General features: G+C 35.7%; 1 protein-coding gene across 2 annotated transcripts; it reads left to right on the forward strand.

The window, feature by feature from the left end:
• Positions 1-1,359: 1,359 nt before the first annotated feature.
• On the forward strand, positions 1,360-27,115 carry LOC114321676 (casein kinase 1-like protein HD16). Of its 2 annotated transcripts, none has more exons than XM_028268882.2 (16): positions 1,360-1,951; positions 2,669-2,806; positions 2,960-3,033; positions 3,125-3,194; positions 3,276-3,331; positions 6,595-6,666; positions 10,398-10,492; positions 10,591-10,654; positions 10,744-10,873; positions 10,995-11,213; positions 11,304-11,446; positions 12,976-13,150; positions 13,250-13,340; positions 15,130-15,287; positions 17,046-17,234; positions 26,748-27,115. In XM_028268882.2, exons 1-16 carry the CDS (start codon positions 1,589-1,591, stop codon positions 26,805-26,807), a joined length of 2,097 nt encoding a protein of 698 aa, XP_028124683.2. In that variant the 5' UTR covers positions 1,360-1,588; the 3' UTR covers positions 26,808-27,115. The 2 variants fall into 2 exon arrangements, with proteins under 2 accessions (XP_028124683.2, XP_028124682.2); XM_028268881.2 differs by lacking the exon at positions 26,748-27,115 and adding an exon at positions 26,034-26,305 and having other exon boundaries at positions 1,366-1,951.
• The last annotated feature ends 784 nt before the right edge of the window (positions 27,116-27,899 follow it).

Below are 27,899 nucleotides of genomic sequence, written 5' to 3' on the forward strand. Positions count from 1 at the left end.
TAACTGTATTTAGATACAAAAATTTAATCACATAAATATAATTAAATTTATTTAAATGAGTTTAATATTAGTATTAATCATGATACTATTAACATTATAATTTAATAATTTAATAATCGCTATTAATTGACTTAATTTAATTATTAACAAATTAATTAGTTATCTAAAAATTCAGATTCTTATACCGCTACCACCATCATTACTATTACCACTATCATAACCACTACCACCGCCCCATACCCTCACCACCACAACAACCACCACCATTACAATATAAAAATCAAAATATCAAATTTCAAAATAATAAATTTTAAATTTGATTTCATATATATCAAACAACTTATTTTTAATTCAGTACTTAAATTTTTTTCAAACAGTTTTTCGGCTTAAAAAATTTAGCATTCAATTTTCAATACTTAATTTCAGACTTCAGTTTTCAGCTTTTTCAAATGCTACCTTACTTTCCATAGGAATAGATTAAAGTACCTCTTGTATTTCCAGAATACAACTTTCGAAGTTCCATAACATTGCTCAATTAATCAATTACATTTTTCTGTCTAGTTTCTTCATCCCATTTTGCTTCGAATTCTAGTTCTATTGCATTGGTTCTTACCAAAACACAACCAGTAAAGTCTTCTTCATTGAGGCTAAAAAAAAGCTAATCACATAATCTCTTGATAAGTGAATTGACTTATAAAATTCTGTAAGAACTTTTCAGATGCTTACTAGCACGCAATAAATTATATTTTTCACTTTCAAAGTGTCAATATAGCCCACAGACGCATAAGAGTAGAGGTAGTGATGATGGGTGAGATCATAATCACCTTGTTTGGTCTACATTAAATTGGTGAAAATTGAATTTTTTATTTTTCGTATTTTGTTATATTTAGTGAATTTTTTTTGATAATTTAAGTAATTTTTTTACTTTTTGGAAACACTTAAGCCTCGTTTGGCAAGTGGCAGTCACTAAAAAAACTAAAAAGCCAACAACTCATATTAAAAAGTCAAAAATTTTATTTTCTCTCTATTTTTTGTACATCTTTTCGTAAAAAGTTAAAAAATCATCCTAAACATATTACTTTTTCTTACATCACATTTTAGCTAAAAAATTAAAAAGTTACTAAAAAAGCCAATTTCAAAACGAGACCTTAATTTAGATTACCTTAAAAAGTATAATATTGAATTAACAAAAAAAAAAATCAATTTTTTAATCTAGATACAAAAATAATTTTAATTTTCAGAAAATCAATAAAAAAAAATTCAATTGAAAAAGTTCGTCGGACCGTCTAGTTTTGGCGGGAATCTGACCGGGTCAGGCCGGGCCGGACCGTTTATATTCTACGTGTAAGGTAGAGCAATATACATATACAGATAGACAAATATGTGTATTCATTTTTAAAAACCCTAGACCCGATCTCATGCAAAAATTGCTTTCCAATCGCACCCACTTTCCACAAATACATACGTAACAATTGGTTAGGGTTTGAGAGCGAATCGAATCGAATTGATTAGAGTGATGTTTAGGGTTTCATAGGAGGACGATAATGGTCAATTCAGTTGTGGTTTGTTTGTGTTGTATGGGCGAAGAATGCCGGATTTGCGGAGAGGAGTAGGTGTAGCCCCCCGCACACAGAAGAAATCGGAGGTAGTAGTTGGGAATTACATCAAGACTCGGGCAGCGGTAGCAAAAGCCAAGGCCAAGGCCAAGGCCAGGGCGGCACTAGCAGCAGGAGCAGCAGCAGCGGCAAAGAAGCGGAAGGAGGTGCAGTTGGCTCTGATTTCGGAGGAGGATAACAAGGTTGCTGAAGAGGGTGGGTCTTTTCCTAGGAGTGGAGGCAGAGTAAGAGGAGGTGGTGGTGCTGAGACCATGGGGGATGAAAGTGGTGGTTTAAGTGCTAATAAAGTTACTGGCCAGGAAGAAGAGGGTAGCACAGCTCCTTTCCCCGAGACGGTATGTAATGCGTATATATATGGATTGTGTTTATATATATATATATATATATATATTAGATTTGATTCGTATAAGATGTTACAATGAAACCCAATAAATTATAATCATAAAAAAACTCCCAAACTCCCAAAGTGGGAAAGAAATTTCCAATTAATATACGGGGAATACGACCCATATGCAGGTAGGGATATTCGAACTATTGTACTGACCTTCTAGTGTGTTTATATATATATATATATATTTTAGATTTGATTCATATAAGATATTACAATGAAGCCCAATGAATTATAATCATAAAAAAAACTCCCAATCTCCCAAAGTGGGAAAGAAATTCCTAATTAATATATGGGGAATAAGACCCCCATGCAGGTAGGGATATTCGAACTACTGTACTGACCTTCTAGTGAGTTGCAGAAGTTTTGGTCTATCAGACTAACCCCGTTGGTTGTGTTTGTTTATATATGGGAGTTTATTTATGTAGGAGGAGTACATGTTTACGAATGAATGACTGCTTGTTTTGTTTATATATGGGAATATACAGTTTGTGTATTTTGTTGTTTTATCTCAGGTATTGTCATTGTTGACTAAAAAATTTGGTTTGGATATTTGTTGCTTTTAATATTGCTTGAAAATGAATGTCTTCCCAGTTATATAACGTTTCAAATATCCAATGATGCATTTACGAGAATTTTGTTTATGTATTTTTGCTTTTTGTAGGTTCAAGTGGGCGGGTCACCATTATACAAGATTGAGAGGAAGTTGGGTAAAGGTGGGTTTGGTCAGGTATTTGTTGGTCGCCGTCTTTCAGTCATTTCGGGTGGAAATGACCGCACTACGGGTCCTGGGGCTACGGAGGTAAGGTTATTTAAAGTTCTCATTATGTGAGCAATTAAATTTTATGGTTTTTTCTCCCTTGTTTATTTTATTATTTTTTTTTGGGAGGGGTAATTGTTGTCTTTTTGTGTAATGAGGCTATGAATTTCTTTTGGTGTGTTGTTCTTATATTAGGTAGCTCTGAAATTTGAGCATAGAAATAGCAAAGGCTGTAACTATGGTCCTCCATATGAGTGGCAAGTGTACAAGTAAGGATAACTATTTATTTTGTATAGATGTATGCGATATTAGGATTCTATTTCTGTTGTTTTGAAACTTGTTCTTTTTGTGGATGAACAGCACTCTTGGTGGTAGTCATGGAGTGCCTAGAGTACACTATAAAGGAAAACAAGGAGACTATTATGTAATGGTATGTTAAACAACTTCATGCCCCTTTATACATTGGTTACCATGTAAAAGGTATAAATTTAACTTGTGCATATATTTGTAGGTTATGGACATGCTAGGGCCTAGCTTATGGGATGTATGGAATTCTTCAGGACAGTCGTGAGTATCCCATACTTGATAATTTTCAATAGGCTTTGTTTTTTTGACCTATGCATATTCAATAGGTTTTGAATCTTTATCTCTTATGGTGGATAGAATGTTTCGCATTTTGGTAAATTATTATTTTTTTTAATCTGTCATAGACTGCTGGTTAGAGGGAATAATATTGCAATCAGTAGATCTATCCCTTCCTTTGACATGGTAGGATGGAAAAATACGATTGATGTAGCAGACCCAAAGAATTGGGATAAGACTTTATAAAGTTGAGGATTACTCCTGTGCTTGCAGGAGATTAAAACTCAAAAACTGACTTAAGGGGCAATTACAAGTTAAGGTTGAACAAAACAAACATAGTTGATGCCCCAAAATTCACCAGTGGGACAGGGAAGAAGGCTGATATGGTGTATATATTGCCTGTGTATTATGAGGCTGTGGCCCAATTCTCACAATTCCACTTTATGTCTAAAATGTGCACCTTAAAAACATGGGTAAACTACCAATAGATCCTAATAGTTGGACTTAATTCCTATAAATTCTTATTGAAAATAAGTCTTGGTAAAATTGTCGCTAAAAATAATTTTTTTGTGACAATTTTTTATATATGTCGCTAAAAATTGACAATTAGTGATTTTTTTTTGTCATGATTTTTATAAATTGTCGCTAAAATTTACAATTGGTGACTTTTTTTATGACAAATTTTTTCCATAGGACCTATTAGACAATAAGTCCACTTATTAGGACCTACTAGACAATAAGTCCACTTATTAGGACCTACACGTGAGTACCCCTAAAAACTTGTATGAGATCCTTACAGAGAATTGAAAGTTATGAGTATGGAATTTCCCCTTTCATGTTTATGAAAATGGTTTCACTTTGGGTTATAGCAACTCATTTTAATAATTTTATACATCAAAAAGGGTTATAGTATGTGAATCAACATTCATAACTCCAAGTGTTTACTGCCCTAGCTTCGGCAGTGCAGTGCCCTCTAGTTACAGAGCTGGTTTTGTTTATTCACAATGCAAGCTGCTATGTTTTTATGTATTTTACAGGATGGGTTTGATTTCATTATCTTCTTAATATAAATTTTCACTAAAAATTATCTTCTCGCTATCTTAACATGTTTAATTAGTTGTTTACGTTTGTATATTTTTCTTTTTCCTTGGGGTAGGATTTGGTGGGATAAGTCATGTATCTTGTGTTCACTAGTAAAGGAAGCATGTGTGTTGCATGTGAGAGATGGAAAAAAATGTATGCCAAAAATGAAATATATGTTTGAAATAGAAAGTAAGAAACAAAATATGTTTGAAATATAAAGTAAGAAATGGAAATGTACATAAAGAAAATGTTAGAAATACAACGAAATTATTACTGTAAAGTAACTACAAATTGGAATTTTTAAGATGGCATATAAATTAATTAATTACGACATAATCCTTACATGTTGCCTTCTCAACTTAATTATTATATTGAGGCAATTCTTATGCTAATATATTAGATATTTTAGGAAATGCTTCTAAAATATTTCATGTGTGCATTATAATGGAACAATTTTAAGAAAAACAAATAAAGAACGAAAACTTAATCATTTAAGTACTCTTTCTTTCAGTAGAATGATTGGTGAAACTATCTATAACCATATCAAAGGGCATTGCCTCATTTATGTATTTTAATTATGGTGAAATGATAAGTGCCTAAATCATTGCAGTTTGAATGATGTTATTAAGCATCTCAACCAAAGGTTAGTTTAATAAAATAAAATAAAAAATGAAAACAACACGGATACAAAAGATAACTTGAATATTATGTGAATATAAAATTGTTGGAGAATTTTAGTTATAAAGATAGAAAAATAGTTAAAAATGGGAAAAAATCAACGAAACATTTTATAAGGATAATGATTTGACCCAAATATTTGTTTTAAAAGGTACAATTTACAATAATTTGTGTATGGTTTTTAAATTTATAGAAAAAAAGTGTAAAAAAATTGATTAAATATAAGTTAAATTTTTCACCACCACCACCACTGCTTACCACACCACAAATATTGCTCTCTCCAAACAGTAAATTAAAAACCCATTAAATCTCGCCCAAAAAAAAAAAAAAATGGCAATAATACCACACATATTTATACAAAATGACATTTATTAAAGGTTGTTTGGTAGCGTTGAAGCATTACTCCATGCTTAGACTTGTCAGATTGTCTTTCCAAAAAGAGAGACAAAAGTGGTGGGTTACGTTATTTTAGCGAATATAATTCTAGTGTTGGCACCACATAAATTTACCATTAAAGCAAAATATAATTTTTCCATATTTATCAGTTAGAGAAAAATGTTTAGATTTGCAAAAATTCCTCCCACCTTTCATTGGTATATTCATTTCACCCTTCAGTAGTCACTATGATTCATGATCTCTGTTTTACATTCTCTCATCCTCTCTCTCTACTATTCTCTTTCTTGAATCTTTCTCTCTTTATAGACCACCACTCTCGTATATATTTTTCTTCTACTTTCTCTACTCTTCTTTCCTTGCACACTCTCTTTACGGACCATCACTCATCTCTCTGTTTTTCTTCTACTCTCTACTCTCTCTTCCACACATCTCTAAAATTCACCATTCATATGAATTAACCCCTAGAGTCAAAATTATTGTAAGGCAATGCAACCCCCCCCCCCCCCAACACACACACACACACACAAAAAAAAAAAAAAAAAAAAAGACCAAGAGAGAAAAAGAATTACAGTGAAAGGAAGGGAGAAGAAGGTGGTGCGGGTTGGACTGGCCATTATTTTCAAAGATGGCCTCACCGTAGGAACTCAAAGTTTGACTAGGGTTAAAAGAAGTGATCTAGGTTTGTATTGAGAGAACGGGGGATTGTTTAAGATTGTTTGTAAATACTTGTATTGGTGTGGTGCAAGTTCACGGTTTTTAAAACCCATTTGGCAATGCCTTTATGCCTTCTTTTTGCTTTCACGTATCTGGCAGTGTATCTTATTGAATTCCAACCAATGTATCACTTGGAGTTGGGGTTGTTTTTGGAATTATAAAAATGTAGAAAACACTATTGGACTCTTCACTCTTTTTATAGTAGTAGAGATAGATACATAGTGGCATGCCTTTCTATGACTCAGACACACTACTGAATCTTTTGCTGCTCGCACCAGTGTATCGCATATAAGATGGCTTGTTATAATCATTTTGATAGAAAATAGACTTGTTGGCTGGGTATCTTAATCTTTTGCATTAACTTGTCATCTGCACAGGATGTCCTCTGAAATGGTAGCATGTATCGCAGTTGAGTCTTTATCGATCCTAGAGAAGATGCACTCAAGGGGGTATGATTCTATAATTTTGAAGTCTTTTTTTCACTGTATAATTTTACTAGTCAATATCCTAAATTTGTTCCATAAATTATTGTAAGATTTATGTATTATTGATTGATTGATTGATATTGTATTGTTGATATTCTGTCTATTACAAATGGTTCCTTATATAGATGTAGGTGTAGTGGATGGTGTGTAGTGGATGGTGATAGTGGTGTAGTTGGTTAGGTTTAGTGGAGTAGGTGAGGTGGTAGTGGTGGTAGGTGATGGTAAAGTAGTGGTGGTAGGTGATGGTAAATTCTAACAGCCCCCGCAAACTCAAGGAGGATAGAAACTAACCAACTTGAGTTTGAAGTGAGGAACAAAACAAGAAAATACATAAAAATAAAAAAGGATAGGAGACACTGTATGGTCGTGTCAGACCATTGGTGAAGACACTGTATGGGGGTGTCAGACCGATGTAGAAGACAGTTTATGGGGTCATGTCGGACCGTTGTAGAAGACAGTTTATGGGGTCATGTCGGACCGTTGTAGCAGACAATGTTGTGACAGTTGTTGTGACAGTTTACGAAGTCTTGCTGGACCCTTGTAGAAACTAACCGGAATCTATGTCGGGACAGTTTACAAAGTCTTGTCGGACCCTTGTAGAAACTAACCGGAATCAATGCCGGGACAGTTGACAGAGGCTTGTCGGACCCTTGTAGAAACTAACCGGAATCTATGTCGGGACAGTTTACAGAGTCTTGTCGGACCCATAAAGGAGCTAACCGGAATCAATGTCGGGACAGTTTACAGAGTCTTGTCGGACCCATGAAGGAGCTAACCGGAATCAATGTCGGGACAGTTTACAGAGTCTTGTCGGACCCATAAAGGAGCTAACCGGAATCAATGTCGGGACAGTTTACAGAGTCTTGTCGGACCCCTAAAAAGTCGCACCCTCAAAAGGTGTGCCCAATCTTTCAAAAGGCGTGCCATAAAAAGGCGTGCCCAATCCATAAAAAGGCGTGCCAGATATGATGGCGAGGCACGTGAGTGCCTTGGCTGGCGTGCCCGTTTGTCGTCAAGTGGCGCGCGATACGCGTGGCTGCCTTGGCTATTTAACCAAGGTTGATGCCGAGGCTGAGGCTGACAAAAAAACTTCTGAAAATCCTCTGAAAAAAAAAAACACTCTTCCTTTGCTGAGAGAGAAACTCTGTAATACGTTGTATTCTGAGAGAGATTTCTGAGAGAGACACTCTGTAACCAACCCTGCTCTGAAAAAACTCAGCAACCCATAACATGGCCTCATCTTCCCGTCCAGCTAACCAGAACATGGCCTCCTCTTCCCGTGGGCTGCTTACGCTCTTTCCAGAACTGAATGAGTCCACAAGAGAAATAACTGGTGTGGGGGCCAGTGAACCTCAACCAAACACCTCTGGTTTTGCTCCGTTGAACTTTCCGATGCGGTCGGTGGAGCAAAAAATGGCGGTGCAAACTGATATTGAGGCCAATCAGTATACTCTGAAGTCATGCGTGGAAACCATGACTGCGGTCACAAATTTGTCGCACCGGCTGCAGAGCAGGACAAATGAGGTGCAACAGTTAAACTCCCAGCTGGCTCTGCTCCAACGCATGTATAAGGATGCGCGAGCAGAGATAAGTGTGCTGAAGTCAGAAAATAAGGAGCTGAAGCGGAAGGCCACCGTGATGTTCCGATTTGGAGGGCCACCATATGCTGCAGTGGAGGAGCAGGGAGTAGTGATCGTGCCCAGTGGAGGGGGAAACACGGAGGCAGCACCGTCAAGGGCCGCCCAGGACGGAGGCAAAAAGAAAAGACCGGCGGCAGAGTAGAGAAGAAAAATCCCACTGTGGGTGTGGTGGTCTTATTTGTGTGTGTGTGTGTGTTTTTTTTTTTTTTTTTTTTTTTTTTTTTTTTTGATGTAAAATGGTGAACGGGGGAGCCCCGACATGAATAAAAGGAGTGTGGTGTGCAAGTTCGTCTTCTGCCTGGTTGTTTTTTTTTTTTTTTTTTTTTTTTGGTTGTGCAAAAATTAAAAAAGAAACAAAAAAAAAATAAAAATAATAATAATAATAAGAAGAATAATACTAATAAGAATGGTCTGTGCAATAGATGAAAAGAAACATAGATATATAGATATAGAGATAGATTAAAATAAGAGAAAGTGGAGTGAGGTTGATTAAATAAAAAAAGAAAAGGGGCTCTTTATGCAGTGCATGTCGGCTGAGAATGCATTACGGAATTCAAAGAGAATAAAAAAAAAAATAAAGGGTTTGAAAGTGGAAAATAAAGAAAAGAAAAGAAATGGAAAACATGTGGGTTGATTATTAGAGAGAGAGAATGGGTACATCATGATGATGTTGATAAAATGAATAAAAAAAAAAATTGAGTTGTGTAATGGTGTGGCTTTATTCAAAAAGTGAACTTTGTCCCTGAGTTTGAGGTTGTGCTAGGAGAATATTGTATTTCCTCATGCGCAACTGATGCAGAGCATTGGAGAAGTCTCGATCACCAGAAATTAACAAATAATTATCGGGCGCAGAATTGTCCACCGCCCAGAATAACATGTCCAACAGAATCTTCTTGTCGCTCGCATCTTTAACACCTGCAGGGATGTGATTTAAGGAGATGCCGGTGCTGTTGAGGGCTTGCTTGGACAGAGGAGGGAATACCAGTGGTGTCGCCGTAGGCGGAGATGGAGACGGGGCCACAGTAGTTCATCTTGACGAGTGCGGAGCTTATGTTCTGAGCGATCGCGTGTGGATCGCAGCCTTTCGGGACTTGGCAGTTCTCTATGTCCTACCACACCGATATCTTCGCCTTCTCGTACTGCGACTCCGCCATCTCCGCCGCCGCTATTCCACCGTTGCTGCCACCAGCGCCGCTCATTACAGAGAGAGAGAATATTTTCAACACTCAAAACAGCCGAGAGAGAAGAGGGTGAAGTCATTGCGCCCCTCTGCTGACCATCCACAAAAAGACCAGCATCACTGACGGAGGAGGTGATTAGGATACGCTGAATGCGAGAAGTGAAACAGGAGGCAGTTCTTCTTGCACTGTGCTCCAAGACTTTCACATCCAGAGTGATAATTTGCAGTGGAACAAAGCAGGCTGCACATAGGCCAAGCCCAGCGTCTTGATGCTTTGGAACTTTTCAGGAAGCAGCAAGTAGATTTTCTTATTGCAACTGATGTTGCTGCTCGTGGACTTGACATCATTGGTGAAGAGCCGGATTGTTGCAGAGCAATCAACAACTAAATGGTCTCAGATCATTGACCGAATGGAGGATCAAGTGGCTGCAATTCTCCAAGAAGAGAGGGAAGAGATGGAGTGAAGGCATGTATAGAGGTCCGGCGGGCGGCCAAGGCGAGGCTGCCGCCCGCCGGTGAAGCAAAATTATTAGCTTCTTAACCTTGCTCTGATACCATGTAAGATTTATGTATTATTGATTGATTGATTGATATTGTATTGTTGATATTCTGTCTATTACAAATGGTTCCTTATATAGATGTAGGTGTAGTGGATGGTGTGTAGTGGATGGTGATAGTGGTGTAGTTGGTTAGGTTTAGTGGAGTAGGTGAGGTGGTAGTGGTGGTAGGTGATGGTAAAGTAGTGGTGGTAGGTGATGGTAAATTCTAACAATTATTGATAGGCTTCTTGATGATTTTTTTCTCAAGTACTTCCTAGTTTTGTTTTGCTTTTTTGTTTGTCATATGTTTCCCAACGTAATTGTTGTTCGTATTAGCTATGTGCATGGAGACGTAAAGCCAGAAAACTTTTTACTTGGTCGGCCATCTTCACCGCAAGAGAAGAAGTTGTTTCTTGTTGATTTGGGATTAGGTGCGTGAATTTTTTTCACTATTTAATGTATCATTTTATTTATATACTTTTGTAGTGAGTAGTCTATTTTAACTTATTTTTCAACTAATGAATTGCAGCAACAAAGTGGAGAGATAGCTCCAATAAGCATGTTGACTATGATCAACGTCCTGATATGTTCAGGTATAGTATTACTTGTCATCGTGGGTTATTGCTTTGCAAATTTAAGTATTCATCTATCATCTTTATATCTTTATTGCGTGATTTTTCAGAGGAACTGTTCGATATGCTAGCGCTCATGCTCACTTGGGTAGAACTGCCAGTAGAAGAGATGATCTAGAATCTCTTGCGTATACACTCATTTTTCTTCACCGAGGCAGGCTTCCATGGCAAGGGTATCAGGTATGCTGGAGTCCCCATTAGCTACTTCATATCTTTCTGGGAGAGTTTAACCATTGCCAGACTTGCTGTATAGATGTAATATTTTTTCTCTCTTATGCCCACATTGCTTTTTCTCTGTTAGGGTGATAATAAATCATTCCTAGTTTGCAAGAAGAAGATGGCAACGTCTCCTGAAATGATGTGCTGCTTTTGCCCTGCACCACTAAAACAATTTCTTGAAATTGTGATTAACATGAAATTTGATGAAGAGCCTAACTATTCCAAGCTAATCTCCCTGTTTGAGGGACTGATTGGACCAAATCCTGCTATAAGGCCAATAAACACTGATGGTGCTCAAAAGGTGATTCTGGTGATCTTTGAATTTATGACTATGATTCCTTTTCTTGTGCACCTTGCTATTAACAAATCCTGTTTGTGTAATCATTGGTAGATTATATATCAAGTTGGTCAAAAACGAAGTAGATTGAATATTGAGGAGGATGAGGATGGGCTCCCTAAGAAGAAGGTTCGTCTAGGAGTTCCTGCCACACAGTGGATTTCAATTTACAATGCAAGGCAACCTATGAAACAGAGGTAGAATTGTGTTTTATTGTTTATTTTGTATTACTATCACTTACTAGGAAGTTGTTTAAATCTTATTTTTTATTTTCACAATATCAATTTAGTACACTAATGGATGCTATGGCTTGGATAGATTAGAACAAGTTGCTGCTATTCATGTTGCTGGACTAAAGTGGTGGCCTTCAAATTATATGGTTATTATATTGTGAATGTTTTCATGAGGTCCTTTTCTGTGAAATTATTTTTCTATTGCTGTGTTGTCAGTTGTCACTTACCAGAATTCAAATTTCTCTAAGTGGCTTGAATATATATCTCACTAATCCTAGTAGAATTAACATTACTTTATTTTGTGATTGATTATGAGGAGCTGTTGGGATGCTGTCTTTGGTTGAGAACTTGAGAGGCTTCACATGGAAGGATTTTCACCATTGATAATCTCATTAGGAGGAAAAAAGTCTGATCTTTTTGTATTACATTTGTAAAGAAGCAGGGGAGTCTGTTTCAACTTGGTATGTTTTTGTATTGCTAGCCATCTGTGGGCCTTGATTTTGGGGCTTTATGGGGGTTGTCCAGAATGTTAACAGAAGTTATTAGTGGGTGAAAAGGGGGTTTTTTGGTAAGCTAAGCAACAAGAATTGGAATGTTGCTCCTCTTTGATTGATGTGGTGCATTTGGGGACAGAAGCTGATCAAAAAAAAAAAAAATGTGGTGTATTTGGGGACAGAAAGGGCACTCTTTTGAAGGCATGGATTATGTGGTTGTGTTAAATAGTTATCATTAAAGATTTTGTTTGATTAGGTTAAAGAGAGGGAGGACCTTTATCTGGAGAGTTCATATATATATACACACACATTTAGTATATACAGGTGACACTTCCTTGATGCCTTTTTGTTTGGTTCATTTGGAAATTTCCTGGAAAGCTAATCTTAGGTTTTTTTTCTCCATTAGAACAATAGGGCCGTTACGCTCATCACTAAACTTGTTGGTGAGTTGAAATATAAGGTTGAATTGATCATCAAAAGAAGAATTAGGCCAAAAATTAGAATACACTCCGCTAAAATAAAACTTCCATGTTACTTATTAAAAATATATGTATTGAACCCAATTCTGGTTGGATTTTGCTTTGTCATGGAAGTCTGTGAAGTCATTGTAGCTTTTACGGTGGTTGTGAAGTTTGCAAGAAGCTGTTTGGCAGTTTTGATGGAATGAATGTCTATTTGAGAAAAGGTGTTTGCAATGCATAGAATTTAGTCCACCCGATAGTGTAGTTTCAGAACTGATATACTATGAATTTGTTAGTGAGGCTGTTTATTTTGTTGGGCCCGATTATTTTGGTGTGGGTTGCTAGCTTGAGTGCTTCTCTTTGGTTTCTTTGACTTTAGATGATAATTTCAATGATGTTTAATCAGTTGAATGCAGTAGGGGCTTGCTGTTGTTTGGATAAACTCAACAAGCACATTGGCCTTGCTAATTACTAGTTATTCGCTGTGATCTGTTTAAGTGTTACGTTACCTACTTACTGACTTTTGTTCTGTTATTAGGTACCACTATAATGTGGCAGATGGAAGACTGGCCCAACATGTGGAGAGAGGAAATGCAGATGGTCTACTCATCAGTTGTGTGGCATCCTGTTCCAATTTATGGGCACTTATTATGGATGCTCGAACTGGTTTCACAAGCCAAGTATATGAGTTATCACCTAACTTCTTACACAAGGTGAATTTTTGTGTTTCGTATTTGTTTTTTGTTTATTGTCTACATACATTGATATCAGAGCTCATTTAACAAGTAGCATATTTGATTTTCTAATTGTAGGAATGGATCATGGAACAATGGGAGAAGAATTATTACATTAGTTCCATTGCTGGCGCTAACAACGGAAGTTCTCTGGTGGTGATGTCCAAAGGTATGTTTGCTTTATATTGTGGTAGTAGTTCTTATTGATGGATGATTCAACTCCATTTTGATGGAAAGATGTGCAACTTGAGTTATGTTTGCCAAATTTTGTTGGGTTCATTTGCCCTTAGTGCTTTAGTGATAGTTGAATGTTGGGTTCTCCAATCGAAGGATAGCCTAGATAATGTTTTAAGTTTTTACACCCTATGCTTATCTATACTTGCATGCTTTAAATCTGTATGTCTCATCTTGTTTATCACTCCATAAAATGTCTTGGTACATGATGTAAGCAACAAATGCTTTCAAGAGAACTGTTGTACATGGAAATGAAGTTTGGGATGTTTCTTACGTGTGAGATGTAAATCAGCCCAACTTAGGTGGGTGGCTGTATGAGAGGTCGATTAGGTGGATTCTTGGTCATGTTTGTTTAGTTTTAGTAAGCCTCAAGCTTTGCCTGAACTTCAAAAAGTGAAGTTTAGATGCTGATGTGTTTGGTGTTCATTGTTTATTGAGAGATTGACTCTTTTGTCATTGTGATAATAAGGAGAGGGCATTAATGTTTTAAGGTTTTATGGTACCCAAATATTATATTCGTGATACATTGACCTGCCAAATCATTTTAAATACAGCAGCCATTGCACAAAGAGTACTGAAATAATGAGCTGAAGAAAATTTATATTGAGTGCAAAAGGTTCTCATGTTTTGATCTTGGATTTTATGCAGATTATGCCAGATACACAATATTTTGAGTATTGACATGTAAGACGTAGCTATATGTGATGCGGAACATGTGCGCTAGAAGTTTGGCATAGAGATTTTTATTTATTTTATAATTTTATGTTTTAATATTTACGTTTATTTATTTTTAATTGTAGTTTAGTTAGGAGGATCTTATTAATAGTTGGTTCTTATTTTTATTAGAGTGTAGTTTCAGATTTTAATTAGGGTTTTAGGGTTCAGGGCTACGGTGCAAAGGTTACTAGAAGAGGGATGAATGAAAAGCTGACGGAAAACTTGTCAGGAATATGGTCTCGTAACATAGGAAATTCATTTGGGACTTGCCGACGTAGTGGATAGATCAAAGAGAAATCTATATCAGTTAGGTCTTCATAAGAAGGGAGAGATTGAAACAAATGGCTGTCATATAAGAGACAAATATTAGTATGAGGATGATGATAATGGCTGTCAGTTGTGTTTGTGGTTTTTAGAAGGTTGAATTGAATGTTATGTTTATGGATTTTTCTCTACCTGAATGTTACTTTTGTGATCTTTGGAATTCTAGAAATATTTGTTTATGTTGAAAACTTTGCCTATATATTTATTTTATCTTATTTTTGCTTATCTTGTACAACTTGTGCCACAATTAGGCTCCAGGAGACATTAGCACCTCAATGCGCAGCTAGAGCTTTTTAAAACATTGTTTGTTCCTATTTTTAGTTGCAAAACTAGGTTTACAGTCAATATGTTGATATATCTATTTGCTGAAATGGTTCTTGTCCATTTAAGCACATGTGCATGTAAAACCCCTGTTTAGGTGGAGTTTCTTATGTTGATTGTTGTGCATTAATAAGATGCAGATATTTGATATTAACTGCTGGATGGAACCCTGGGTCTTCCCATAGTTTCTTTGCGTGTGTATGCATTTTTCTTGTGTTGTTCTTTTTGTCTTTGATTTCAAGCTAGTCTTTCAGTTCTGGTTGTTTCAATAATCACTTGCATACGCACTGGTTTCCATCTGTCTTGGCCAAATTTTTTTGGTTTCATTTACTAAGCTTTGAGGTTACGATCATATTTTGCAGGCATGCAATATACTCAACAGTCTTATAAAGTAAGTGACTCCTTTCCCTTCAAGTGGATAAACAAGAAGTGGAGAGAAGGGTTTCATGTGACCTCCATGGCAACTGCTGGTAGCCGATGGGCTGTTGTCATGTCTCGCAATACTGGCTTCAGTGATCAGGTTGAGTTCTTGCCTTCACTTATTCCCATCTTTGTTATCTCCTTGCAAAAAACTAGCCTGTTTGGTATTTTTTTTGAAACTTCTCTGTTTTTGAAAAATAAGAAAAATAATACAATGAGAAAACCACATTTAGCATTGTTGAAATCTATTTCTGAAAATATCCTGAAGACAGATTGTTTCTGGAAAACTCCATAAAATCAATTGTGTGGATGATATCAAGGGGTCCTAAGCTCTGTTAACACTTCCAATTCTGTCTTTAACTACAAGGGCCTCCTGCTAGTTTTGTATTTTCTGGGAAAAGAATGAGGCCTTTCACCTTTATTTATTTTTATTTTTATTTTGAGTGTGTTAGGTAGGTCTTTTAGTTTTGATTGGGAGTGCATATGTCCTTTTATTTCTTTTTAAGTTCACTTAATGTTTTTTTCCTTGGTTGTTCACTCTCAATTTGAATTATTTAACTGGCTGGGTATGTGGTGGTTCGAGGAGGTTTTTGTGGTCTGTTGAATGTTCAAATGGAGGTTGAAGTAGTAATTTTGAGAGGTTTCTTCAAATATTAGATGGAGGTAGAAGTAAAAAGATTGAAGGTCTTCCTTAAGTTCCTGGTTTATTGTCAATCCTTATGGGAGTTTGCAGAACCAATGACCTCTTGGCAAGTAGCATGGGGGTTTGGTTTAGAGACGCCTAATTTTCAGAGGTTGGAATTTCAAAGCTTATTGGGTCATCTCTAGCTCTTGTTTGGATGTTGCACATTCTCTGCAAGGAGTAGCACCTATTCTGTTGTGGTACTTTCATAGAAAATGAAATCAGGACTTGGTAATAGGTCTTAGTGTCTTGGTGAAGTACATATCTTTGTGGTTGAGTTCTGCTGTATCTGTTGTGGCCAACTTTAATCAATCTTCTATTGCCATAGGATTGACTGGGCCCTTGCTGTTAGTTCATCCACGTGATCTGTTAGAGACTTGCCCCATACCACTTTTCTAAGTCCTAAGCTTGGTCTATACGTGGCCCTCCACTTATTGCCAATTGGTTTTGGGTTGTATGCCAAAAACAATTCTAACATGGTATTGGAGTTAGGTTTTGGGGGTCCCTTGGGGGCAAAGTATTTGCTTGGGGTCTTCTCTTGTTTTCATCTCTCTATCCTACTATCACCTCCACATGCAGGCCACATGTGCAAGGTAAGTGTTAGAGACTTGTCCCACATTATTTTTGTAAGTCACCGAAGGTTGGTCTATGTAGTCTAGAAGCTCCTCCACCTATTGCCAATTGGTTTTGGGTTGAATGCATTGATAATTCAAACATTGTAATAGAGTTGGGTCTTGGGTGGTCTCTTGAGGCAAGTCTTCACTTCAGGTCTATTTCTCTCTCTCTCTCTCTCTCTCTCTCCGCATGAGACTGGGCTGCTTGTGCAGGGCGAGTGTTGAAGACTTGTACCACATTGAGTGAAACTTAATGTCAGTTGTTTTGTGTCAGTTGTTCAAACTCCACTGTCTGCTTGATGATTATAATATTTGCACATGTTTTACCCATGAAATTGAGTGTAGCCACACGTGACAGACCGTGTTGGGTAGAAATAATAAACTTGCCTCTCTAACAACTTCAGCCTTTAGATTAGTTGGTGCTCGACAAGTCAACATGATCAAATCTTAAACATTGGTTTCATGGTGCATTTTAATATTGGCTAGATTTTTTGTTATATTTAAGTTTCATTTGTATGTATTTTCTCGGTGACTCCCTATCTGATATATTACTGCCTCATAGGTTGTGGAGCTTGATTTTCTTTATCCGAGTGAGGGGATCCACAAACGTTGGGATAATGGTTATCGTATTACATCAACAGCTGCTACTTGTGATCAAGCTGCTCTTATCTTGAGTGTGCCCAGGCGCAAACCCACAGATGAAACTCAGGAGACTTTGCGTACATCTCAATTTCCAAGCACACATGTTAAGGTAAAAATGTTGTAGGCTTTATGACTTGTGGGAATTGTTGATCTCATGAAGTGTATTCATTTTAAAAAATTCGAAGGGAATTGATTTGTAGAGTAGTATGATCACAAAAAAGAAGTATCGAATTCCATGTCCATAGAAGAAATGGGAAAACACTCAGCTAGTCTTGGAGGCTTGAATCTTGTCACCCAATGAATAAAGTAAGAATGTAATGAAAGATTGTTGAGGACAAAAAATTTGACCCCAAAAAAAAAAGGAAGGATAAATATACTCATTTAACCTTGATAGCAACTTAGTCTTGTAGAACTTGAATATCATGTTGTGTAATTCTACGTTAGTATGCTGATTGTTTGTATTATGAACTTATATTTTTAATATTAAATATACTTCATTATTTGTTTTCTTAACAAATAGAAAGTTATCCATAAGTACGATCAGTAAAGTAAAGAAAATTAAATACATGCAACAAACTATAGACAGCGACTTAAAGCTAGTGTAAAAATTAGTACATATATTAGATCATATTTGCCTCAAATTTAAATCTTTATGAGAAAACCAGTACTTTAGGCTCTTATGATTTGTGAATATCTCATGTCTCTCAATATAGGTAATGCCTCTAGATTTTTAGTGCAAATGTCACTACAGCCAACTCTTAAGTCATGGATAGGTTAATTTTGCTTGTAAGGCTTGAGTTGCCATGAAGCATAAGCTATTACCTACACATGATGCATCAAAATACATCTCAGTCCCTTTCGAGGAACATCACTATACACAATAAATCCCCCATTGCCTGATGGAACAGTAAGAATTGGGGCAGTCACTAACCTATTTTCAATTCCTAAAAATTGTCAGTCATTAGGCCACTCGATTAACTTAACCTTCTTTTTTGTCAATCTAGTTACCAAAGTATTCTCTTTTGAGAATCATTTAATAAATGTCCTATAGTGTCCAATGAGGCCCAAAAAGCACTGGAGCTCCTCATGAAGACACACTAGGGCGAATAAAGCCCTTATCAAGCAATACTGGCAATTGAGTCTTTAACTCCTTTAGTTCAACTAACACTAATCGGGTTGGGTCGGGTGGCATCTCATCCCATATCCGTCCAAAATTGGGCAGATTAAAAAAAATCAATCCGCATCCATCTACCGGTTTGGCGGATGTAGATTGAGTGGGCCGTGCGAATTGGCGGATAGATGCGATCGGTTTAGCATTTTGGACTTTACAAAATTGAGTATTTTTTTGAATTATAATTCATAACTTTTACAATCTCCAATAACTAGTAATCTGAAAAAATATGTATTATTTGTCTATAATAGGCCATGGCACCACATATGTATATTTTTAAGGTATTGTTTTCCATTTTCATAAAAATATGTATTTTATTATTTCTACTTTATGTTGTTACTTGTTAGTAGTTTCTTTTCTTCTTTTTTTTAAACTTCATCTATGGGCGGATCGGGTTCATGCGGGTGCAAGATGGTTGATCCGCTCCAAAATCAATCAGGTTTGGTCGGGTTGGACGGATTGGATGGATCCATCTCTAAGTGACACCATTTGGTATGGAGTTTTAGAAATAGGGCCAACACAAGAGGTGAGATCAATGGAAAATTCGATATCCCTATCGGGCGAGGAAGTCCTCGAAGCTCTAACCAAACCAAATCAAACCAAACTAAACCAAACTAAGTCTTAAGTCTCATCAAATGAGGTCAGCTACATGAATCTTTCTTCTCTACTCAACTCTAGCAATGGCCATTTGGTTAGTCAAATTAAGGACATTCATGTCTCTATTTACTACACTAGCTCCGTCAATCTAGGTCTGTTGTCCCTTCCCCTAACACATTCATCTGTCGTCACTGTATCACATCTTTTCACTCGTCTCTATTGGCCTCCGTTGTATATAATCAAATCATCTCAATCTATTCTCTCTCTACCTCTGTTATCAGAATCTTACGATTTGCGATTCGATTCGTAATTTTTGCAAAATTGATACAAATCTATGGGTGAATCTATTTTGGAAGTGAATCTCTAGTGAATCACATGATTCAGAATCGATTCACGATTTGATTTACTTTTTATGATTCATGCAATTTTTAAAATTATTGCGTATTTTCGACTTTTTTTTCTCCTTAGTGAAAATGATATAATATAACTTCTAATAGCATTTAATATCAAGATAACCAATATATATACATGATTTATTGTTATTTTAGTGATCATGGAGTTTTTAATAGAATCCAATCAGATTCCGTCAAATCCAACATATTTTTAACTTTCTTATCATTTTTTGCCCCTAAAAAACATAATATATCGTCTAAAGATATTTAAGATTAAAGTTACACTATGAATTATCTGTTGCTATTTTATTAAATTGAATATAATTGAATATTACATGTGTGAAGTCAGTTATACCTTTTAAAATGTTTTAGGCTTTAAAATAAAAGATTCTAAATAATTATTTCTTATTATTTGCTCACTGTTACTTAGAAAAGTATGTATGTTTATTATCTAAATATCAATATCATTGTTAATTATTGTTACCTTGAAAATTCATAATTTGTCTATTTGGTTATTATCTTTATTAAGAATGGTTGATAAGAAATATCTTAAAAAGAAAAAAGGTAAAATAGTGATCTTACATAGTAACCTTTGTTAACTTCTTACCTATTAAACTACGTGATTATCATTCAAAATAACATTTTCATTGATTTAAGTCTAATTATTTCATATTCATTAGCTATATTTAACATCTAAATGTGTAGATATATGTTTTTAAGTAATTTTAAAAAAGTGATCGAATCTTTACGATTCACGATTCGATTTGGTTTGCGATTTGCTATGAAGCATGGACACGTCGCTGGAGGCAGCGTATGGGTGTCGGACACGGACACGCGTCGGACACGCGGTAGACACGTGTCCGACATTCGACCTAACATGTCCCTGTTTTTTTTTTTGAATTTTTGCAGGTGGACACTCTTTCGGACACGCTTGACACGTCGTGGACACGTTGTAAACAGAAACCCTAACCAGAGACCTAACCCATTGAAGATAGAGAGAAAGAGAAAGAGAGAGAGAGAAAGAACCTGTCGAGGCTAGATCGAGGAAGAACTTGTTCGTCTCTTATCGTCTTCATCTCCTCTCTCTCTGTCCATCTCTCTCTGGTGTCGCCTCTCCCTCTCTGATCGTGTCTACCTCTCGCTCTCGCTCTCTGATCGCCTCTCGCTCTCGCCTCACTCTCGCCTCTCACTTTCTTTCCCTCTTCCTTATACCGTGTTTGTCTCTTCCTCTTTATTCTTTTTTTGTCTTTTTTATGCCTTTCTTTTGTAAATAAATAATATAAATAAATACAAATAATATATTTATTTTTTAATTTTACATATAATAAATAAAATAAATAAATAAAATTAGTATATATTTTTTAATTTTACATATAATATATAAAAAAAAATTATATATATTGAACGTGTCCCCAACGTGTCGTGTCCCTTATTTTTTGAAAATTTGCGTTTTTGCGTATCCGTGTCGTGTCGCGTCGCGTGTCCGTGTCCGTGCTTCATAGGCGATTTGGTATGAGACCATTTCGATTCACGATACGAGTCTCGATTTGACAATTATGCTCTCAACTTATCTTCTATCGGTATTACTCCTACCCACTCACGAATATATACATTCCTATCTTTGTCTTTTTTAGTTTTGCCATATATCTACCTTAGCATCCTCATCTCAGCAACACATCTTATTTACATGTTGTTTCTTTGTTGCTCAACATTCCGTTCCATATAATATCGCTGGTCTAATAGTCGTTTTATAGAACTTTCCTTTTGATTTAGTGGGTACTCATTTATTGCACAGTATACCAGATGCACTCCTCCAATTAAGTCACTCCGCCTTAATTCTATGGACTACATTTGCTCCAATCTCCCCAATTGTTGTGATAGTCGATTATAAATAACGAAAATGTTCACTCTTAGGTAGTTCTTGGTTTCAAATCTTCACTTCTCCTTTGCTACAATTGTTACTGTTACTCAAATTACATTTCATACTATCTTAGTTTTGCTTATCCTAAATCTTTTAGAGTCAAGTGCTTCTCTCAAAGTCTCCAACTTAGTGTTAACTTTTTCTCTAGTCTCATCCACTAACATGATATCATCTGCAAAAAGTATACACCATGGCACATCATCCTAAATATTTTTTGTCAACTCATCTATAACTAAAGCAAAAAGATAAGGATTGTAACACCCCAATTTTTATACCCAAATGATAATACAATAATCATGGCTCTTCAAGGTAAATTTGAAAATAAATCTTCACACTTGCATTACATGATACAAATAGTCTTCATGCGATAACACATTCGCTTCAAATCAAATAATATAAACAAATAAATACCCTCATGGGTTCACAAGTTCCCAAGGCTTAGGCCCGGTTACACAAATCGGTTATTCAAACCATACAAATATAATCCTTGACTTACAAAACAGAGTCACGCAAAATGAGAGCATTGTGCTCCCAACACATACTTCCACGCCCTTAGTTGGGCGGAATCACCATGTCCTTTCTTGTACAAAAATCCCGTAGGGTGATCTTAAAGCCTAGTAGAAGATCCTTAGCAAAGTATATACATTTTATATAAGTCTCAAGATGATGAATGCACATGCCATGCTATGTTTTTTTAAAAGTAAGACGCATCTACATCTTTTGAAAATCATTATGTTCAATGATATCATGCAACTCCAACTGTTCAAAATTAACCAATTTAACTCAAGTGGCGGTAAATACGACTTTGGTAATCCCTAGGTCGGTGTCTGCAAGTAGACTATGCAAGTACTACCAATTGTCATTTTTACCGGTATTAATCGGAATGCTCGACACCTATCCGCGACTTTCTAGTTTTTCACCAAGGACACTCAGGCCAACTTAATCAATTTCATCTACACCACCTATCAAGACTTACTACCGTATTTACTCCAAAACCATTTCATGAAAACCCGTTTCTCAACATTCTTTTCTCAATGGAAAGTTTTCAAACCAACGTTCAAAGCTCAACATAATCAAATGAATTGGTATGCCCGTGAAATGAGTAAATGCAATACAACATTTCTTCCATTCTCAATATTTTTGCACAATAATTCCATTGTGAACAAATCTCCCATTTCTCTTTTCAAAACAATAATATCACAAGATGAATATAAACTTTGATTTCCAATTCCCCCAAGGAACAACACATTTCCCACATTTCGAGCATTCTTTACAAATTAGCCATTTCAAGACTAAAACAACATTTTGAATAACAATTTCCAAAATGAACAACAATTCTCATATTTTACAAATTTCATCATTTATATATATAAATAAACAATTTTCAAAACATCCATTTATTTTGACCCCCAAAATAAATATGTCAACATTATTCAAGTATTTTCAACATCTTTCAAAAATCCCTATTTCTAGGTTTTCTCACCAAAACCACTCATCTCCAAAATATTTAGAAGGATCTCACCAAAATCATCTTTCTACAATTAATATAATTCAAAGCCCGCAATTTTCATTTTAAAAGGAAAAGAAAGTAAATCCACTTTCAAAATTACTCTTCTTCTTGAATCAACAATTAATTTTCAAAACTAATCAAAGGATGATTTTGAAAATCATTTGGATCTTGCAAAAACATATATATAACTCAAAGGAAATCCCTACCTCAAGTTTGAAGAAGAATAGAGTTGAAACCCCAAAATCAACGATGCCTAAACTTGATCTCCACCGCACACAACGTAGCTTTCGCCTAGATAACCAACTTTGATGAAGAACTTGGATCTAAATCCCAATGGATTTGGAAGAATCAAAGATCTTGTGAGGTTTTTGGTAGGAAATGTAGAGAGAAGGAAGAAGAAATGTTTTTAGAGAGAGAGAGAGAGAGGTATACAAAAGTGATACAACTTCAGCCCAAATAGAGAGGAAAAAGAAAGAAAATTCGAATCTCACCTACTCTCGTACGTGCGGCGCATGCTCCCGCACGTGCGGCCCTTCTCTTCTGCACCTCACTCTCGCACCTGTCTTTTTAGCAGTGTGCTTCACCCCTCCCTTGTTTCCCGCACGTGTGGCCTTGGTCCTCAGCCCGAAATTCTCTCGGTTCAACTCCCGACACTCCAAATCGACCCGTCAACCCCGCTAGGGCACTGCCCTTGGACTCGACAAGGGGCGCTGCCCCCTGGACCCCCGCAAACTGACCGGGCAGCTCGACCCCCTACATACTCAAGCGAAGTGGCAAAACTGGGATCGCTACAAGGATTTAAAGTTGATTCTTGGTGTAATCCCACAACAATTAAAAATTCACCTGTCTCTCTAATAGGCAATCTAATAGTGGTCATCATACCTTCATATATGTCTCTAATCATATTAATGTAACCTTTTGTCATCCCTTTCTTCTTTAACACTTATCAGATTATATCCTGAGGCACTCTATCATATTCTTTCTTAAGATGATAAAAATCATATGAATGTCTCTTTTCTTTTCTCTGTACTTTTCTATTACTCTCTTCAAAAGATAGATCGCTTTCATTGTTGACCTACTTGGCATAAATTCAAATTGATTCTCTGACACCTCTGTTATATTACGCAATCGACGTTCAATCACTATCTCCCACAGTTTCATTATATGACACATCAGCTTGATTCCTCTATAGTTGTTGCAATTCTAGGCTTCTCCTTTATTCTTATAGATTGACACTAAAATACTCTTCCAACACTTCTATCCAAACATTTCCAAGCTTCAATAGGGATATCATCGAAGCTCTATTGGAAAAATATTAGAATAATCTTGAACAATGGGAATATCACACAAGTTTTGACTTCCTTTTTAATTGTCTAGGACAGAAGCAAGGTAACCCACACATCCCTCGCTAAGCGTTTCGCTAGTTCTCATGGCTAGAATAATACAAGGAAGAAAAACATCTCTAGACCCTTCCCAAATGAACTCTGGTTAGCAAAGAAATCAACTGTAGCATGATAGGCAGCTAGCCAATGCATATCCAAAATTATATGAAAATCATGAATGCCCAAAAGAATCAACTCAATAGACAACTCCTTGTGTCCTACTCGAATCCCACAAGACTTGAGAGGAATATAGAGTACCCAATAGGTGTGACAACAGATAAATCATGCACTTCAGGGTGCAGGTAAAATAGTCAAACTAGTAGGAAAACGATGACAAACAAACGAGTAGTGCCCGAGTCAATCAAAACTTGTGCGAATTGAGAATGAATGAACAAAGTGCGTTACACCACAGTATTGGATGCTTGTGCATCCTCCTTAGTCTAAGAAGCATGGACACTCGACACGACATTGACACTACAATTTTGAAAAAATGCCAAACACGAAACATCGGGGAAGCGCACATGATTGGTCTTGCTCCCAGTGCCAACCTAATTGGGATTTGGTGTTTTGACAATGATGCAATCTTTCCTTATGTTCCCTTGTTGAATGTATTGCTATTTTTCTAATCTTAATAATACTTTTTCTTTGTTTTGCTGATCAAAATATATACTCACTCCGTCCTAAAATACTAGTCCCTTTTGTGGAATTCAATTCTTTTGGGTAGTACAATTATTACACTTCAAAAATATTAACTTTCCAAAACTATCATTTTGGAAAATTTAACTTTTTTTTGGGTAGTACAATTGTCATCATTATACTTTTGTTTTTTTTGGTATGCTAATGTTAATAAATTTAAAAGAATGGCAAAATAGGAAATTCGAATATTTTAGTCATTGATTTTTGAAAAGACACTAATATTTTGGGACAATGGAAAATAGAATAAGGGACTAATATTTTGGGACGGATGGAGTGTATATATATATATATATGAATATATATTCGAAGATTTAAAAAAAAATTTGCAACATAACACTAATTATTATAAATTTATATTATTTTGTTTTATCATTGTATCATACCTTATTTTGATCAGACTTATAATTAGTTTCATGGGTGTCTAAACAATACACATGTCCTCCAAGTATTCGAAGAGTATCTGAGTCTAGAAATGTTTTTAAAAAATAGGGGCAGCTACGAGCTAGTCTTGTGAACTGGATCAATAACTAACTTTCAATGATAAATTTCATCACTGTAAAAATATTTTTAGAAAAATACAATTCACTTACGTACACATCTCACATCATATTTCAATTCAAGCTAACACAAATAAACTAAATATAAATCAAAACTCATAAACAAAAGTCAAATTGTCCTAGACATTTATCACTCTGATAAATTTCCCAGTATTATTACTAGTACCAAATGATAATTTGACGAGTACACAACACATCTAAAAAGTCTAAAAATTCTCTCATTATTAGAATGAAGGGAAAATACTTTAAAAAAAAAAAAATAAAAAAAAATTTAGGATTTATAAGTGAATAAATTCAATAGATAGGACCTGTTGGTAATTATTCCTAAGAGGAATAAGACACGCTTGGATGCGCATCAGACACGTGTTGGGAAGTGTCTGACATGGACACATCACTTTCTTAGAAGTGTTTGTGCTTCTAGAGCTTAGTAGCAAATACTCGCCCTGGAACCTTCTGCTTTTGACCATATATATTTTCTTTGTTCGCCTTGAATCCCTTTGGTTAAGGACAATCGTTGACCATATGACCCACCTTGCCACATCTAAAACATGCACCATTTTTTTTAAACAGGGCTTGGTATTGTTATTATTCCCACATTTCTGTAAGTAGTACCAGTCCTTCTGGGGTGCACTCTTACTCCCAAACTGAGTGGATTTTTTCTTCTCCTTGTTTGTATTTCCAGCCTTGTCTCCTGAGAACTATCCTATCTACACATTTTGTTCCTTTTCTCCTTGGGTTTCTGGTATTCCTCACTATTCCTCTCAGCGATAAGAGCTTGATCTACCATGCCTCGGTTGATAACTTGGTCTTGATGTGGAGCCCTCATGACTTTAAAATCCCTCTACACAACACTTGGCTTTGCATAGCCCTTTGCTCCTGCTCATTGGATTCAAGAGGTGGCTTATATAGATTTTAAAGGCGGCTCCCACCATGTATGATCCGCACAGGTGAAGGTACCCGCTCTGATAACAAATTGTAATGCATCCATGCCAATCCTTTACAATATTGTCGCTTTGGGCTAAAGCCCTCATTGCTTTAAAATGTGTTGTTACTAGGAAGGGATGTGAATTGACAATATATAGTCTAGAAATTTTTCCGACCAAGCTGATGTGGGCACGTCACAAATGCTAAAATTTCGTGAGGTTTGTCATAGTTTTTATATTTTTAAAAATTTATTTTAGTTCCAATTTGTCTGAATTAAAAATCGAGGTAACCCTCATGTTGAATTAATTGTTGTCTTCAAAAACTAAGCAGTGAACAATAGCATATTGTGAATCTACTGAACATATAATTGGGTCTGTTTATTTATTTGTTTATTATTATTCATAAAAATTGATTTGATGTATATTGTTATTTTGGAGGAATGTTTCCTTAAGTTACGAATTTTGATGTGCAGGAAAAATGGGCAAAAAATCTGTATCTAGCTTGTGTGTGCTATGGACGAACTGTATCTTGATTGCTGTTTACAATGGGGGTAGGAAGGAAGGAGATTGATTGATCTTTCTTTCTTTCTTTCTTTCCTTTTGGTTTTTTTTGTGTGGAAAGTAAAAAAATTCCATAAGTCAAGCCATCAATGTCATCAGTGTTTCTTCTATCTCCTTATTAGATTCCTTTTTTTTTTTTTTTTCCTTCTAATTTGGTCCCTATTTTGTAATTGTAAAAGTAGAGATGGTGTAGGAGTTTATGAGCTGGAACATTTATGAACATTTTGTGCATATTTATATCAGAGCTGTTGTATTCTTGGCTTGGCGCTATTCCTCACAACACACTTTCAGCATATTCCAATTCAATTTTGTGTAGTTGGAGAACATGTTTGCGGAGATATTTGCAAGGGATATTACTCGACTGGACCTCTTTGGCTTTCAAGCTTTGATGGGGCTTATGTTTGTTTAGAAGAAGACTATTAGCTAGCTACTTGTTGCTGTATTTTTATTTATATATATATATATATACTTGTGGGTGGGTGTGGACCTGATGAGTGTTCTGTTAAACCTATAAAATATAAATTTTGATTTTAAATTAAAAATATGTAGTGCATATTGTTCAAGTGGTAAAAGTGTTTACCAAATCAATGGTTGGAAGTTCGAGTCTCTTTCACCACTGTAATATTTTATTTTTTATTTTTGATAGAGAAATAAGTGGCACATGCCATAAGGAGAATATGTGGACACTAATAAATTTAGTGTTTATTTAATATAATAGTATAGATAAGGGTTAATTACAAATTTTTTTTTTCAAGGTTTTGCGTATTTTTCATTTTAAATTTTAGTATTTCAATTTTGGCAAATTAAATTTTGGAAGAGTTTTATCCGTGTTTTAATGTGCTCTTTTTGTCCATCTTTGTCTATGTAAGGTAATGAAGAATCTTTTTGGGGTTTAAATTGAAAAATGTATAAAACCTTTGGGTGTCTTTTTTTGGGTAATGAACCATTTTTTTTTTTTTTTAGAAGTTAAAAAAAAAAACCACTAAAAGAAAAACAACACCAAGTAGATAAAAAAAAACATTATAAACCCAAGGTTTAAATTATAAATAAGTCAGATAAGTTAC

This window comes from Camellia sinensis, chromosome 14 (assembly GCF_055761805.1).
Source record: "Camellia sinensis isolate YWXY chromosome 14, ASM5576180v1, whole genome shotgun sequence".
NCBI lineage: Eukaryota > Viridiplantae > Streptophyta > Magnoliopsida > Ericales > Theaceae > Camellia > Camellia sinensis.